General features: G+C 37.1%; 1 protein-coding gene across 19 annotated transcripts in view; it reads left to right on the top strand.

Annotated features, from left to right (window-relative positions):
* Pum1 (pumilio RNA binding family member 1) overlaps positions 1–14,656 on the top strand; it is a 122,433-nt gene that overhangs the window by 31,378 nt on the left and 76,399 nt on the right. For all 19 annotated transcript variants that reach the window (XM_026391617.2, XM_026391616.2, XM_026391615.2 and 16 more), the window contains one exon: positions 6,932–7,000. In XM_026391617.2, the coding sequence (XP_026247402.1) occupies positions 6,932–7,000 (69 nt within the window). The remainder of the gene's footprint in view (positions 1–6,931; positions 7,001–14,656) is intronic.

The following is a 14,656-nucleotide window of genomic DNA, read 5'->3' as shown; positions in this document are numbered from 1 at the left end:
GCCTGTTCTTTCTTCTTTCTTCTTCTCCCTGCTCTCTCTTCCCTGACTTATTTTGGTGGTACTGGGCATACCAGGGTGTGTAGCATTGAGTTACATTCCAGCCCATTTTATTTTTCAGTTTTGAGGCAGGAACTTGCTAAGTTGCTGATGCAGGCCTTGAACTTGTTATCCTCCTGCTTCAGCTTCCCAAGTCACAGGCTTGACACACTGAGCTTTTCTTTTCTGTGTTAATTGTCTCATTCTGCTTATTTATCACTTTATATTTTACCCAAATGACAGGAACAATCACCAAATCTTCAGGAAATTTCAGGTTACCATTTATCACCAGATTCTAGAGGGTTGGCCATTATTATGGGGAATATTCTTGGAACCAGACTATCTTTATACCCAAAGGTGGTAGGAATTTTGAAGTTGCCCTTTATTGATAGGTGTCTTACCTGTTGCAGAATGTGTTCATAAAATATTGATTCATTGGATTTTAATTTTCCAAGTGCAGCGTACAGCTGAGTTAATTTGATTCTAAGTAGAAACACCTAATATGTTTTTGAGTAAACTTTTGTGTCTGAATTTGGTTTCTCTACAAGCAACAGAGAACTGGTCAGTCTGGCCAATAAAAGGACATTTCATTATAAAGACATTCTGAGCAGTTCAGGAACTGTAATTGGAGGACAGGAATACCAGCAAAGCAAGGCCATAACTGAACTAGAATGCTATCAAATATCAAAGCCTGGTGTTTCTTAGATGTCTCCCTCCCTCCCTTTCTCCCTCCCTAGTGGAATGGGACTCAGGGCTTCTTGCATACTAGACAAGAGCTCCTCCACTGAGATACACCTTCAGCTCAGTGATTTTATGTTGGCTAGTCTACCATAGCCTGCCTTTTTTCTGCCCTTTCAGGTTTAATATTTAATAATGTGGCCTTGAAAAACTGATACATTGTAACTCATAAAATATGAGTTTGGATTATTAACTTCACACAATTTGGGGTTCCTTTGTCCCTAAGACTCAGTTTTAGTATTGTTTTTAATATTTATTTTTTAGTTATAGGTGGACACAATATCTTTTTTTCTTTTCTTTTTTTTTAATGTGTTGCTGAGGATGGAACCCAGTGCCTCACAAATGCAAGGCAAATGTTTCCCTCTGAGACACAATCCCAGCCCATAGTTTTAGGTTTTTGACTACAGTATAGGCTGGCAAATAGAAAGAAAAAACCTAAAGAGCTGGGAGGAAAATCAAGAGACCACATTGCATGGTTAATGAACGAAAGAATTTTAGAAAACGACTTAACTGTGGTTTTTTTTTTGTTGTTGTTTTTAAGAAAAATAACTAAAAACCTCTTTCTTTTAGTTTCTCTGAAATTGTTTGATTTGTCTGGGAATTGAGAACACTGAAAAAATGAATTTGCATTGAAATGCTACGTTTCAGAATGATCTAAGTACTTCAGTGATTTAAGTACTTCTGATATATTGATTATGGAAGTTAAATGTTGAAGTAAATAGAACCTCCTGGTTCCTTCTTCCCCTCCACAACGAATAACCAAAAATTGCCCTAAACTGAGGGTAGAGAGAAAAAGAGGGTTGAATGTGTGAAATAATAACAATGTATGAAGTGGATAAGGTTGAAGAAGAACCTACTAAGTATTGAACATTTTGTCTCATCATTAATTACAACAAATTTGTGGAATAGCTGGTGGTCGTTAAACTTTATAGATGAACAAACAGTGAAGCATATGGCTTCCATTCTGATTGGTTTGAGGGATATTGGGTTTGATAAGTAGGGCTTTTCAAAGGATGATGGATAGGGCAAGCACTTTAGAATATGAGTTTTAAAGATTTGTGAAGTGATGTTTTTAAATTTTTTTAAAGAATTTTTTTGAGAGAGAATTTTTTTAATATTTATTTTTTAGTTTTCGGTGGACACAACATCTTTATTTTTATCTTTATGAGGTGCTGAGGATCGAACTCAGGGCCCCGCGCGAGCGCACTACTGCTTGAGCTACATCCCCAGCCCTAAAATACCTATTTAATGTGCTAAATAATGGTTCTAGTTAGGACAGGATCCCTTTTAGAAGAAGGCAGGTGTTGTTCTCTAATCTGGAAATGGACAGGAAACTCAGAAGCACAGGTAATATGTCTTGATGATATCTTTGGGATGAAATTGTCAAACTTTTTTTGCCTCTTTTTTTTGGGGGTGGAGGGAGTGGTGGTTTCCTGGACATTGAACCTAGAGGTGCGGTATCACTGAGCTATACCCCTAGTCCCTTTTATTTTTTTTTATTATTTTTTTTTTCCTTTTTTTTTTTATTGGTCGTTCATAACATTACATAGTTCTTAATACATCATATTACACGGTTTGATTCAAGTGGATTATGAACTCCCGCTTTTACCCCGTATACAGATTGCTGTATCACATCAGTTACCCTTCCATTGATTGACATATTGCCTTTCTAGTTTCTGATGTATTCTGCTGTCTGTCCTATTCTCTACTATCCCCCCTCCCCTCCCCTCCCCTCCCCTTTTCTCTCTCTACCCCTTTTATTTTTTAATTTGAGATAGGATCTTGCTAAGTTGCTGAGGCTTCTCTTGAACTTTGATCCTCCTGCCTCAGCTTCCTGAGTCACTGGGATTACATGTGTGCCTCACTGTGCCCAATCTCTCTTTGCCCTTTTGACAAAGGGACTGCGAAGTACCTTTGTGGGGAGAGGCAGCAGCAGAGAAAGCACTGAACTGGGGTAATAAGAAAGTTAGGCAATGTTGCCAAGTGGTCCAATGAGAAAACAGTGAAGGGAGTCTTGGTGACATTTAGCAAAAGTGAAAAAGGAATTAGTAGTACTACAAATTGACATTAACTTGCTACTCAAAAGAGATTTCTAGAGAAAGGGGAGGTGTAAATTTTAAGAACTTGAAAAGATTGTTTTGTCTTGATGGTGGAATTTACTCTGATTAAAAGTGACAGGGGCTGGGGACGTGGCTCAAGCGGTAGCACGCTCGCCTGGCATGCGTGCGGCCCGGGTTCGATCCTCAGCACCACATACAAACACAGATGTTATGTCTGCCGATAACTAAAAAAATAAAAATAAATAAATATTAAAAAAGTGACAGCTCTTCTCCTTCATGGTGGAAAAGGGTTCTTATTTATTTTATTTCTTGCAGCGGTCTGTGTTGTTATTTGAGTTCTCTTGATTTCTGAACATCATTTTTGGTTCATTAGTTTTGTTTACTAGGAAGAATCTTGGCTGGAAAGTCTGCTTGGTGTCATTTATTGCTTATATTCTAAACAAATAACTTCCTGAATAGTTAAAAAATCGTTTTGTGTGATCTGATTTAGTTAATTGAGAGTAAAACTTTAAAATGGAGTTTCTGGGTTAGTAAAGAAAACTGCAGATAGTGAAATTTCTCTCTTTCTTTCTCTTACAGAACCTTCATTTATTTATTTTTATGTGGTGCTGAGGATCAAACCCAGGGCTTCGCATATGTTAGACTAGTGCTCTACCACTGAGCCACAACCCCAACCCCGCCTTTTATATTTTATTTTGAGACTGGGTCTCACTAAGTTGCTTAGGGCCTTGTCAAGTTGGCTAGCCAGCCTCAAACTTGTGAATCTCCTCCCTTAGCCTGCTGAGCTCTGGGATTACAGGCGTGCACCACCACACCCAGCTCAGGCTTCTTAATAGTTGACTCTGGGAGGCAGGGAGTGGGTGGTACACAGAGATAGGGGAAGAGTCACACTTGTAGAGACAGAGGGCTGGAGGGAATAAAGAGTGTGAAGGAGAGAGTAGACCTGAGAGAGACAAACAGCAAATAAGTTGTGAAAGGGGAAAAAAAAAGATGGAAAGAAGCTAGAGAAAAAGAGTAGAAAATATCTACAGGGGCAGGATAGGCATGCTTTGAACACAGGAGGGTAGACAGTGGAAAGCAAAGACAAGAAGACCGAGAACACCAAAGCCCACTGCAAAGCACAAGGCTGTTTTATTATGTTTCTAGTACAGCACTGCGAGTGGGATTTCCTGTGAATGCCACGGAGGCAGTTTGGTGATGTAGGAAGGCCATTGGACATATCATTTCAGTGCTCTGAGTTTTGGTTTTCTCTTATACTCTTCTCTGTTTAACAATGGTTGGAGAATGCATTTCTCTAAGGCTCAGCTTTAATTCGTTCATTCCATTCTTTTCTTTAGCAGTACTGGGGGATTGAACCCAGAGGCCCTCTATCACTGAGGTACATCCCCAAACTTTTTCTTTTTTTCTTTTTTTTTTGGGTACTGGAGATTGAACTCGGGGGCACTCAACCACTGAGCCACATCCCCAGCCCTATTTTGCATTTTATTTCCAGACACGATCTCACTGAGTTGCTTAGTGCCTCACTGTTGCTGAACCCGTGATCCTCTTGTCTCAGCCTCCTGAGCCACTGGGATTACAGGCGCCACTTCACCTGGCCCTTTTCATTTTTTGAGATATGGTCTTGCCTGGGTTGGCCTTCAACTTTCCATCCTGCCTCAGATTCCTGAGTTGCTGTGATTACAGGTGGCAGGCCATTCATTGCATGGCACCTGGTGTCAGTCTTCACATTTTTTTTTCCTTTGTTTTGGTACTAGCCATTGAACCCAGGGGCATTCTACCTTTTAAATTTTATTTAGAGACAGGGTCTTGCTAAATTGCTCAGGCTGGCCTTGAACTTGCCATCTTCTTGCCTCCAGAGTTGCTGGCTGACTGACTTATCTTCTAACTTCTTAAATGGAAATAATAACCATGAGATTGTTTTTGGTGATTAGATAAATTTGCATAATGCATATTCACTGCCTTCTTACTCCTAATTTCCTTGGGATATACAAATAGAATTTCTAATATTCCTGATTAAAACTATATTTGTAGGTTTTTGGATTTTCAGGAATTGCCTAGCTTAAATGTATAATTAGATTTCACAGGAGGTAGATATAGACCTTTGTGTGTTTAATTTGCTTGGTTTGTAAATGTTAATGCTGGCCTGAAGATTCAAGATCATAACATTTGCAGCTTCCAGTTAACATCCTGTCCTCATTCTTCCCTTTTTTTTTTTTTTAATGTTTATTTTTTAGTTGTAGTTGGACACAATACCTTTATTTCACTCATTTATTTTTATGTGGTGCTGAGATTCGAACCCAGGGTCTTGCATATGCAAGGTGAGTGCTCTACCATTGAGCCACAACCCCAGCCCAACTTTCCTTTGTTTTTATTAGGTACAGTTTAGAATATATCCAGCTTACCTAAATAATGTGAACTCACCCTGTTAAGTGATCTTAAGTTATTTCAAGGCCTTTTGAGATTGTTATACCATAGTAACAAGCCTTGTCTCCGTTTGTATTTATAACTAAATTTTAATTTCATAAATTTACATTTTTAGCAAACATTCCAAAGCTGTTATGACATAGTGTAATTTGTAGCATGTGTCTCCTCTGGGTTTAAAAATATGCGATTCAAAGCAATAAAATGATTACATTTTTATGTAGTGTCAGTTTAGACAAATTAAGATTTTTGCTGGCCTCAATGGTACATGTCTGTTATCTTAGTGGCTCAGGAGCTGAGGCAGGAGGAGTGTGAGTGCAAAGCCAGTCTCTGCAATTTAGTGAGGCCCTAAGCAACTTGGTGAGACCCTGTGTCTAAATAAAAAGGGCTGGGAATGTGGCTCAGTGGTGGCTCAGTGAACTCTTGGGTTCAGTTCCCTGGCACCTGCCCCCCCCCCCCCAAAAGTTGGTTCTCAACTGCATTCTGTTTCATGCGCTCTATACACTTTCCTCTTGCTTGGCTCTAGCTTCACTTTCTTTGCACTTACTGTGTGCAAAGAAATTTGTATACCAACCATGGGAAGGTAGTGGTGATCAGGGGAGAGGGTTTGAGAGGTTTCTGCTTCTGCTTCAGGCAGTTGGGGGTCTTTTCTAGAGAATAGAAGAACCTTCCTTCTTTTTCTCTTCACCAGTACTGGGGATTAAACCCACTAAGCTACACTAAACCACGAAGCTACATCCCCAGTCCTTTCTTTTTTTTTTTTGAAAATTTTTTTAATATTTATTTTTTTAGTTGTAGTTGGACACAATACCTTTATTTCACTTTTTTATTTTTATGTGCTGCTGAGGATCGCATATGCTAAGCGAGCGCTCTACCGCTGAGCCACAACTCCAGCCTTCATCCCTATAGTTTTATTTTATTTTGAGACAGTTCTCCCTTAGTTATCCAGGCCAGTCTCATACTTGGCAGTCCTTGTACCTCTGCCTCCTGAAGTGCTAGGAAGTCTTTCTCTTTAATAAGTCCCTTTCTTAAGGATGGGCAGAAATTTACCCCTTTGGAATAGCGAATTGTATCATATGAGTTCCTTAGCTTATACTTAACTATTCATTGTTGAATGGAGCACTGTGATATTTTGACTCATTATCTGAATTGGTCACATAATAATCTTCAAACATCATTGCTCTTCAGCATAGTGGTCTTTATCTTATTAAAGTATATGAGAATTGGGTGTGGTGGTGAATGCCTGTAATCCCAGAGGCTTGGGAGGCTGAGGTAGGAGGATTTCAAATTCAAAGCAAGGTGCTAAGCAACTCATTGAGACTCTTGTCTCTAAATAAAATACAGAAAAGGACTGGGGATGTGGCTCAATGGTCAAGTGCCCCTGAGTTCAATCCCCAATCCCCCCATCCCCAAAGTATGAAAAACAGCTAACAAAATTATGTTTATGATATTGTGTTTTAATGTTTTGAAAATAAAAGGGAATGGGAGGGGATAAACAGTGATCTTAGGGGAACCTTGAGGGTTAAAGGTAAGTGAATGTTTAATCTTACTTCATTTTTGTTACTGTCTTTTGTCAGTATCTGAAAGTAAATATAGAAAAGTTTCAGTTGTGTAATTTGTATGTGAAATCAAATATACTGACTTGAAGCTTTTTCCTTCTCTATTCTGAACACCAGGTACGTTCTATGGATGAACTGAATCATGATTTTCAAGCACTTGCTCTGGAGGGAAGAGCGATGGGAGAGGTAAGTGAGCTGGTGTGTCAGAAAAGTGGGTCTTTTCTTAAGGGAAAGTTGGAGTTGTCTTTTATCAAATGTGTCTGATCTAGTCTCCAGAAGTATGTGCTTGCTTTTTCTTGTTGCCATCCTCATGCTAGGAATGGGATGCTGGAGAATTTTGTCAGAACTGTATCATTATAGGAAGGTTAACCATAATCTAATAATTTAAGAACAAAACAAAGCAATAAAAAATGAGGACAAATGATTTAAAATTATATATTAAATAGTTAGCTAAAAATAGAGCTGTCAAAATTCAAATATATATTTTAATTTTGTATGTATCAAATGTCCTTACCTTTGCGTCATTTTTCAGTGGTTAGGTTCTTTGGCAGTTGGAAAAGGGAGTCCTAAATTGGCAGCTAATCACAATATGACAATAACCTATTTTCAGAGTAGTGCCTTTGCCTTTTGGGGGCAGATTATTAGGTTTGTAGTCACCTAATTACAGAAGATTGAGGTCTGAGTCAGTCATCCTTTAGAAAGAATTCAGAAAGAAGAATTTTACTTTGTAATTAAAATTTGCAAAATTGAAGTTTCCTGCCATTCATCATATTGATAGCTAACACTGCCATAATTTTAAAAAGGGAATTATATGCCTGGCACTTGCTCTGTGGTGCACACCTGTAATCCCAGGTACTTGGGAGACTGATGCTGGAGGATTGTAAGTTCAAGGCCAGCTTCAGCAACTTGGCAAGACCCTGTTTCAAAATGAAATAAAAAAGAGACTGGAGATGTAGTTCAAAGGCAGAGTATCCCTGGGTTAATATCACCAGGACTATTACCAAAAAAAAAGAAGAAGAAAAGGGAAGGTGGGGGATACAGTTGGGTGTAGTGTACAGGTAACTAAAGCAAAACCAAATTCTGTTGATTGTAGTTATTGACAGTAAGCATCTATTGATGACGAAGAAAATATAGTTTGTAATAATTGCTTAAGATGTCACAGGTTCAGAAATACAAAATTTTCTTCGGGTTCTCATTCTGGAGAAAAGTCTTAGGTTTTCTGTTTTAATTGTTTTATATCTGATATTTAAGAACTATATTTTTAATGTTTTAAAGTAGGGAGAATCCTTATAGTTTAGGTGTTTCATGTATGTCATCCATTAGAGACACTTATTTAATTTAGCAAATATTCTTTGATTCGGGCACTGTGCTAGGTTCTGAGGATTCAGAATTGAGGTAATTCCTCTTCTGAATTATAAAAAAGCACTCATGGATTGTCTTTGTGAGTAGGCATCAAATAGTTAAAATTTTTTGGTGTTTTGGACTTGAGATTCTTGCTTTTTGTTATAAGATTTTGCTTTCAGCTTTTCTGAATCATCTGTGGTCACAAGACTCCTGTGTCTTATCATCTTGGATTCATTGCTTTTAAGAGATGATTGATGGGTGTCTTGTGTTTCCCATCCCTCCTTAAAATCATTGAAACAGTATGTCTTAAAATATCCATGTGTTATTGGCTTAGAGACTTTGTCATTTAATTTTCAGAGCAAAGTTTGAGAAGAAAATTTAACAGGTTGGTTAGATATTAAGTACAGAATTAGAAACTACTTTTTTTTTTTTTTTTTTTTTGGCATGGATTGAACCCAGGGACACGCAACTACTGGGCCACATCTCCAGCCCTTTTTGTATTTTATTTAGAGACAGGGTCTCCCTGCGTTCCTTAGGTCCTTGCTAAATTGCTGAGGCTGGCTTTGAACTTGTGATCCTCTTGCTTTAGCCGTCCAAATCGATGAGATTACAGGTGTGTGCCACCTCGCCTGGGCAGGAGAAACTACTTTGTCTGTTTCCCCTATTCCTGTGATTCTAAGATGCTCTAGTCCATCAATAGAAGTATAGATCAAAAATCCAATCCTAAGAAGAGCAAGATAGAAAATTAATAAAATACCCTACTCTTACCCCTACAGGCTGAATTTTAATTGAATAGTGAACAAGATTTAATAAGAGGGTGAATTTTACTTAAATGATAATTCTTTTTTTCTTACATAAGTGCAATTTATTGGACTTGTATGTAATTTCTCAGATGTGGATGTATAAGTAAATAAATAAAGTATATTCCAAAAGTAATGCTGGGTCATCCCAATATTCACAAAGTAACAGTAGCAACTACCATTTGTCAACCACTTATTAGACAGATGCTAAGAAGTTTCCATGTATTGTCTCATCAGTACCACTGAGAGAACAGTTCTCTTATCCAGATAAGGAAGCCAAGATGCATGAATTAATCTGCCCAAAGTTACACTTGTAGTGAGTGGTAGACCTTGGATTTTGACCTGCATTTCCTTCTACTCCAAAACATGTGCCCATAATTAAAGTAAATAAAACTACCATTTGTAAAATAATTGAGAGGTAAAACATTTCATTTTAGTAAGCTTCATAAAAATTGATGTTTTGGAGAGAATTTTGTAGGTTACTTTTATTTTTTTGTGGGGGGGAGAGTTTAAAAGCATTATAATACTTTACTTCTAAAACACAGATAACTTTCTGGGTTTTTTTTTCCTTAAAGTACAGCCCAGTTTCTAGACAAAGGAGACCACCTAAATATGCAATGAGGTTTCTGTACTCAAGGAGTTTCTTTAGCTAGAGGAGACAGTGAATCCATGTGAAAACAGAACTGTTTCTTCTGTGGTTGGAGTTCAGAGGAGGATCATTATGGCAGGACTCCTTGGAGATCATTTTAGTGGATGTGGCATATCAGATAAGAAGCATCTTCTAGTCTAGTTAGGATTTGGATAGGGGCAAATTGGGAGATGTTTGTTGTTGTTTTTGTAGCAATACAGGGGAGATTAGCATAAAAGAAAAATGACAGTGAGCTTTTTCAATGAAATAAAAAAGCACAACATCTAATTACTTCATTCATTTTTCTTCCTGTTTAGCAATAGTACATCTTCAGAAAGCAGTATGTAAATATTTACCATCATAAATAAAGAAAATTGCATGAACTTTTTAGCTAGGCCCATTACATATTTCTTGTGTGTTTGTATTTGTGTATATGTGCCTTCATTGAAGTATCTATGTACAGAAATAGATGAATCTTTAAAATTCACAGAGAATTGGTTTCATTCAATGTAATTTATTTCTAGTGGTTAAAGTTAGTGTTGCTTAGCTTCTATTTTTTTCCTTCAAAGCACTACTAGGACTCTTTGTCGCTTGGAAAAATTTAGAACATTTCGTAGTAGAAGTCTTGCAAAGAAGTGGCTACTTAAAATTATCAGTTTCAAACCTTAAGTGCAGCCTTTGTTAGCTAAAGTACTCACTATCAGGGCTTTACTTGCCTCTTAATCTAGAAAGTCAATATTAAAAGAAAGAAAGGAAAATTGTAGGATTGGGGCCACAAATAATATTAAAATAGTCCATGCACATTCTTGGCCTTCTCTTTCAAGTCCTGAAAAGCTGAAAGTCATATACTTGAGCGGTTTTTATTTACTATGAAAGATTAGTCTGTGAGTTGAGAGTTAAGAGAGTATTTTAGTATTTTAGAGGCAGATGTGCTGAATTGGAGTTTCTGGGCTCTGTTCCTACATTGGTTTGGTATGATCTTGCAGGACTTGTTTCTTCTCTTGTAGAAGGGTACTGTTATTCCTGTTCATGCCATTTTAGCATGGAGAGGAGAGAAGTTCTAATTGGAATGTACTGTTGTGAGCCTTTGACAGAAAGATACCTTATTTTGCATAATTGTTTTTTCAAGTTTTAAAAACCAGGGGTCTTCTTTTTTCTTGACTTTCCTTGATGTGTAGTCAACTTGACAACTTCCAGGGTAGTTAAGATAGTAGAGAATACTATCTTTTTCTGTGATGAGTGAATTGTAGTTAGGTATTTGGCTCTTTGTCTTTGAAAAAAAAAAAAAAATCTACCCTTGGAGCCAGGCACAGTGGTATAGGCCTGTAATCCCAGCTACTTTGGAGACTGAGTCAGGAGAATTTTGAGTTTGAGGCAAGGCTTGGAAATTTAGTTAGGCCCTGTTTCAAAATAAAAAAAATATAAAGGGCTGGGATGTAGCTCAATGGTAGCGTACTCTTAGGTTTAATTTTAGTACTGCCAAGAAAACAACAACAATAATGAAGCAAAACATCAACAAAAAAATCAACCACCCAAATAAACCTACCCTTGGTAATAACCAAGTTTGTAAATCTGATGAAGGAAATCTGCATATGGAGTGATAAAGGATCTGTGCTATTCCTTGGAAGTAGAATAAGGTAAGATTTATTGAAAATATAGCTGTAGATTCTTATCAGACATTGTAAAAGAATTCTGTTCATAAATGTGAGCTATCAGAAGCATTGCAGAGGGAAGAATTTGGTAGTGATTTGGAGAAGGTGTAGACATTCATCATCTCTGGATTTGGCTTTTTTCCCTTTGTAAGTCAAAGATAATGCACTGAATAGTTTTCTCGGTGCTCTTTCAGGTGTGTGATTCTTGTAGTTTGCTCTTATTTCTGTCTTTACAGGTAGAAAAGAAGAATAGTTATGACTTTTAAGGTATTCCAGAGGACATCTAAAAGATGCCCTTTTAGAGTGACTTCTCCCTTGTGTTTTGAGAGATTCTGGGACTTCTCATTGGTTTTTTAAAGTGACCATTTCACTGTTGTGCAGCTTCGTGACACTGGAGTGTTCATTAGAGTCCGTAGATGGATAATTCTAGAAAGCCTGATGTGCAGGCTGACCATGAAATTCTTTTCCACATCTCTCTATTAGGGCAAAGAGCATCTCAGAACTGCAGGCTTTTGGGTAACTAAAAGAGCTTGTAGAATTGCAGCCCCGAAAGTCCCATAAAAGAAGTTCACTTGATTACAGAGGTGATTCAGTGTTGGAAAAGAGATATATTGTCCACCAGTGAGATGATGTATTCTTTCTTGCCGTCTAGAAGTATATTAATATTAAAGTGCCTGGCCAAGGAGTACAACTAATTCCCCTTCTCTAAAAGAAACTTTTTGAATACAGGTGGGAATGCGAAAGGTCCTAGTTCCATTAGTTTTGTACTAATACTGTTTGGATTGGGGGCATTTTTGACTTCTTTTAAAATGAAATGTTTACTTTAGAAAAAAATGTCTAGCCAGGCCAGGTGGCCCAAAGGAGCAAGATCATAGTAATTGGCTTACATATTAGTTAACGACTGTGTGTTAGATGTGAAATGATCTTTCCATAAGTATTGTTTGGGGAAGTTCCTGGTACCCCATAATAGTTAGGTTGAGATTGGGCATTTTGAGATGTCGGATAGAAGAAGGTTTTCTGTAACTAGGAAATGTGGGTATATCTGACAGTTAGAACCTGGTTTCTAATTTTGTCCTGTCACTTTGAAAACTATGTACAACTCATTCCAGTATCTGCTTTCTAGGCTGCACTAGACCCACTGCTATTATGTTCTGCTACATTCAAACATTCCAGGAGAGCATAACTGTGTTCATTAATTTCTGCCCTGTTATGATCCTTCTTTGGCTAAATAATGTTATCATTCTTTGATACTTATCATTGTGCTTGATAGGGCAAACCAATGAAATTATACTAATACTGTTCAGACTTTTTTAGCATTAGTTGTGTTATTGATAGCACTTGTAAATCTTTAAAAAAATTTTTTTATTTGTAGTTGGACACAATACCTTTATTTTATTTTATTTTTTTGTGGTGCTGAGGATCGAACCCAGTGCCTCACATGTACTAGGCGAGCATTCTACCGCTGAGCCAACAACCCCAGGCCTATTTGAATCTTATAAAACGTTTTGAGGTATATTATTTTCCCTTTTAAGATGAGGAAAAGGAGCCAGGAGTGGTGGCATACTCCTATGAATCTAGCAACTCAAGAGGTAGAGGCAGGATCATAAGTCAAGACCAGCTGTAGCATGTTAGCAAGTTAGCAAGACATTGTCTCATAATAGAAAATAAAAAGCGCTGGAGGTGTTACTGAGTGATAGGGTGCCTTTGGGTTCAAACCCATGTACCACTGCCAACAAGAACAATAGTAAGATGAGGAAAAGGCGTCCTAAGGTAAGATGACTCCAGCTAAGGTCATAAGTGTCAAGATTTGGATGGAATTAAAATTCTGTTTTGTTAGGGTCAAAAATAATAGAAACTGAAATAAATTGAACATACACAATTTTTCCCAGTACACTGCTAATCACTTCATATGTATTACAATTTTCATAGTGATCTTGCAACTTATGGTGCCTTTTATAGATAAGGCAGGCAGAATTAGAGAGGTCAGTGAAGTCATGAACCAGCTGTTTGAACTTAAATTTCTGTAACTTCAAATCCCGAGTTTTCCTACTATTTGTTCTGCATATTAATTGAGTCTACTAACTATTCAAAATCCAGCTTCAAATGTCTGTTCCTTTTTCTCTCACTAGCTAGAAGAGGTGTAAGAAATTCAAATAGCAAGTGATTCGTAGTATTCTCATGGCCCTTCCCTATCCCTATAAGAGGACCTCAGTTAATATTGGTTGTATTTTCTTTCCTTTTTTTTCTTAAAAAAATTTTTTTAATTGTAGATGGACAGAATGCCTTTATTTTTATTTTTATGTGGTGCTGGGGATCGATCCCAGTGCCTCACGTATGCTAGCCAACTACTCTGCCAGTGAGCTACAAGCCCCAGCACCTTGTTTTTTTTTTTTTTTTTAAGAGAGAGAGAAAGAAAGAAAATGATTTTTTTTTTTTTTTTTTGTAAATGACACAACACAATGCCTTTATTTTATGTGGTGCTGAGAATCGAACCCGGGTCCCGCCCGTGCTAGGTGAGCCACAATCCCAGCCCCACTTGGTTGTATTTTCTATTGAGATAACTTTTCCATCCTCAGGGATGTAGAGGGGTGGAGCAGAGGATAAGAAATAGAAAAAACTGAAAGCACTCATTTTACCTTCTATACAATATGTGTATTTTAAAATTATTCTATAGTTACTTTTATAGAGTGTATAGGATGAATAATACTGTCCAAATTGAATCTGATATAAAGCATTTGTCATAAAAGATTTTTCATTAAATATAGTTGTAACTGGATCAGTAGGACACTTGAGCCACTTCTTAGGTCATAGAAACATGTCCTTAAAACAAAAACAACCAAACAAACTCCAGTAGTCCTCATTTTATGTATACACACAAGTAGATAAGATGGTGTTTGGAAAACTGGAATTACTTTTGTTAATTGCTTGCGCAAGCTTGTGTGAAACTATGTTGTGTGTAATTCCTTCTGATTTACTATAATTTTGCTGATAAGGAACCAGAATATCAAAGCCAATTCATAAAATTTTTTCTCTTTTGCATATATGTTTTTCTACATTTTTAAATTGGTGCTTTGTAGTAGTACATGATGGTGGGATTTGTTGTTACATATTCACACATGTACAATATAAACAGGCCAATATCATTCTTTAGTATCCATTCCCCTAAGTCTCTTTTCTTTATTCTACTGATCTCTCTTAGATTTAATTCATTGTAGTTTAGTTAATCAATGTATGCAGTGGTTCTCATAGTGAGGCATGTAAAGAAAGTAGAATGTACAGAAAAGTATTGGTATTTTCTGTATACCTAGCAGCCATGTCTGTGAACTATTCCTTTCCTGCAATGAATGAAAAAAGGGTATGGCTCCATAACTAGCACACTAAGATTCATGTCATTCAATAATTAAAAATTCCCCCGAGA

Source organism: Urocitellus parryii, chromosome 11, assembly GCF_045843805.1.
Source record: "Urocitellus parryii isolate mUroPar1 chromosome 11, mUroPar1.hap1, whole genome shotgun sequence".
NCBI classification, from domain to species: Eukaryota; Metazoa; Chordata; class Mammalia; order Rodentia; family Sciuridae; genus Urocitellus; species Urocitellus parryii.
The sequence above is the reverse complement of the archived record's forward strand: the minus strand, read 5'-3'. Positions and strand labels throughout refer to the sequence as shown.